This window comes from Penaeus monodon, chromosome 21, assembly GCF_015228065.2.
Source record: "Penaeus monodon isolate SGIC_2016 chromosome 21, NSTDA_Pmon_1, whole genome shotgun sequence".
In the NCBI taxonomy this organism is placed as follows: domain Eukaryota; kingdom Metazoa; phylum Arthropoda; class Malacostraca; order Decapoda; family Penaeidae; genus Penaeus; species Penaeus monodon.
Window position 1 is genome coordinate 3,538,572 of NC_051406.1, and position 207 is coordinate 3,538,778.

General features: G+C 28.5%; 1 protein-coding gene across 2 annotated transcripts in view; it reads right to left on the reverse strand.

Moving 5' to 3' along the window:
• LOC119586114 (protein jim lovell-like) overlaps positions 1-207 on the reverse strand; it is a 15,713-nt gene continuing 15,506 nt past the window's right edge. For both annotated transcript variants that reach the window (XM_037934805.1, XM_037934804.1), the window contains exon 7: positions 1-144. In XM_037934805.1, coding sequence (XP_037790733.1) covers positions 16-144 — 129 coding nt within the window. In that variant the 3' untranslated portion in view covers positions 1-15. The remainder of the gene's footprint in view (positions 145-207) is intronic.

Below are 207 nucleotides of genomic sequence, written 5' to 3' on the forward strand. Positions count from 1 at the left end.
ATTTTTTTTCTAGTTTTAGTCTTCGAGTTCTTCTTTAACCGTCACAAAGTTTATGGAGTCACACTGTTGTCCATTAGATATGTTTGCAGACTGATGAAAAGAATCATCACTTCCATGACTATGAATCTGAAGTGGATCTAATTCCTGAAATGAAAACAAATATCAAATGAAAATATTAGAAATCAATTATAAATGAATAAAAAAAGA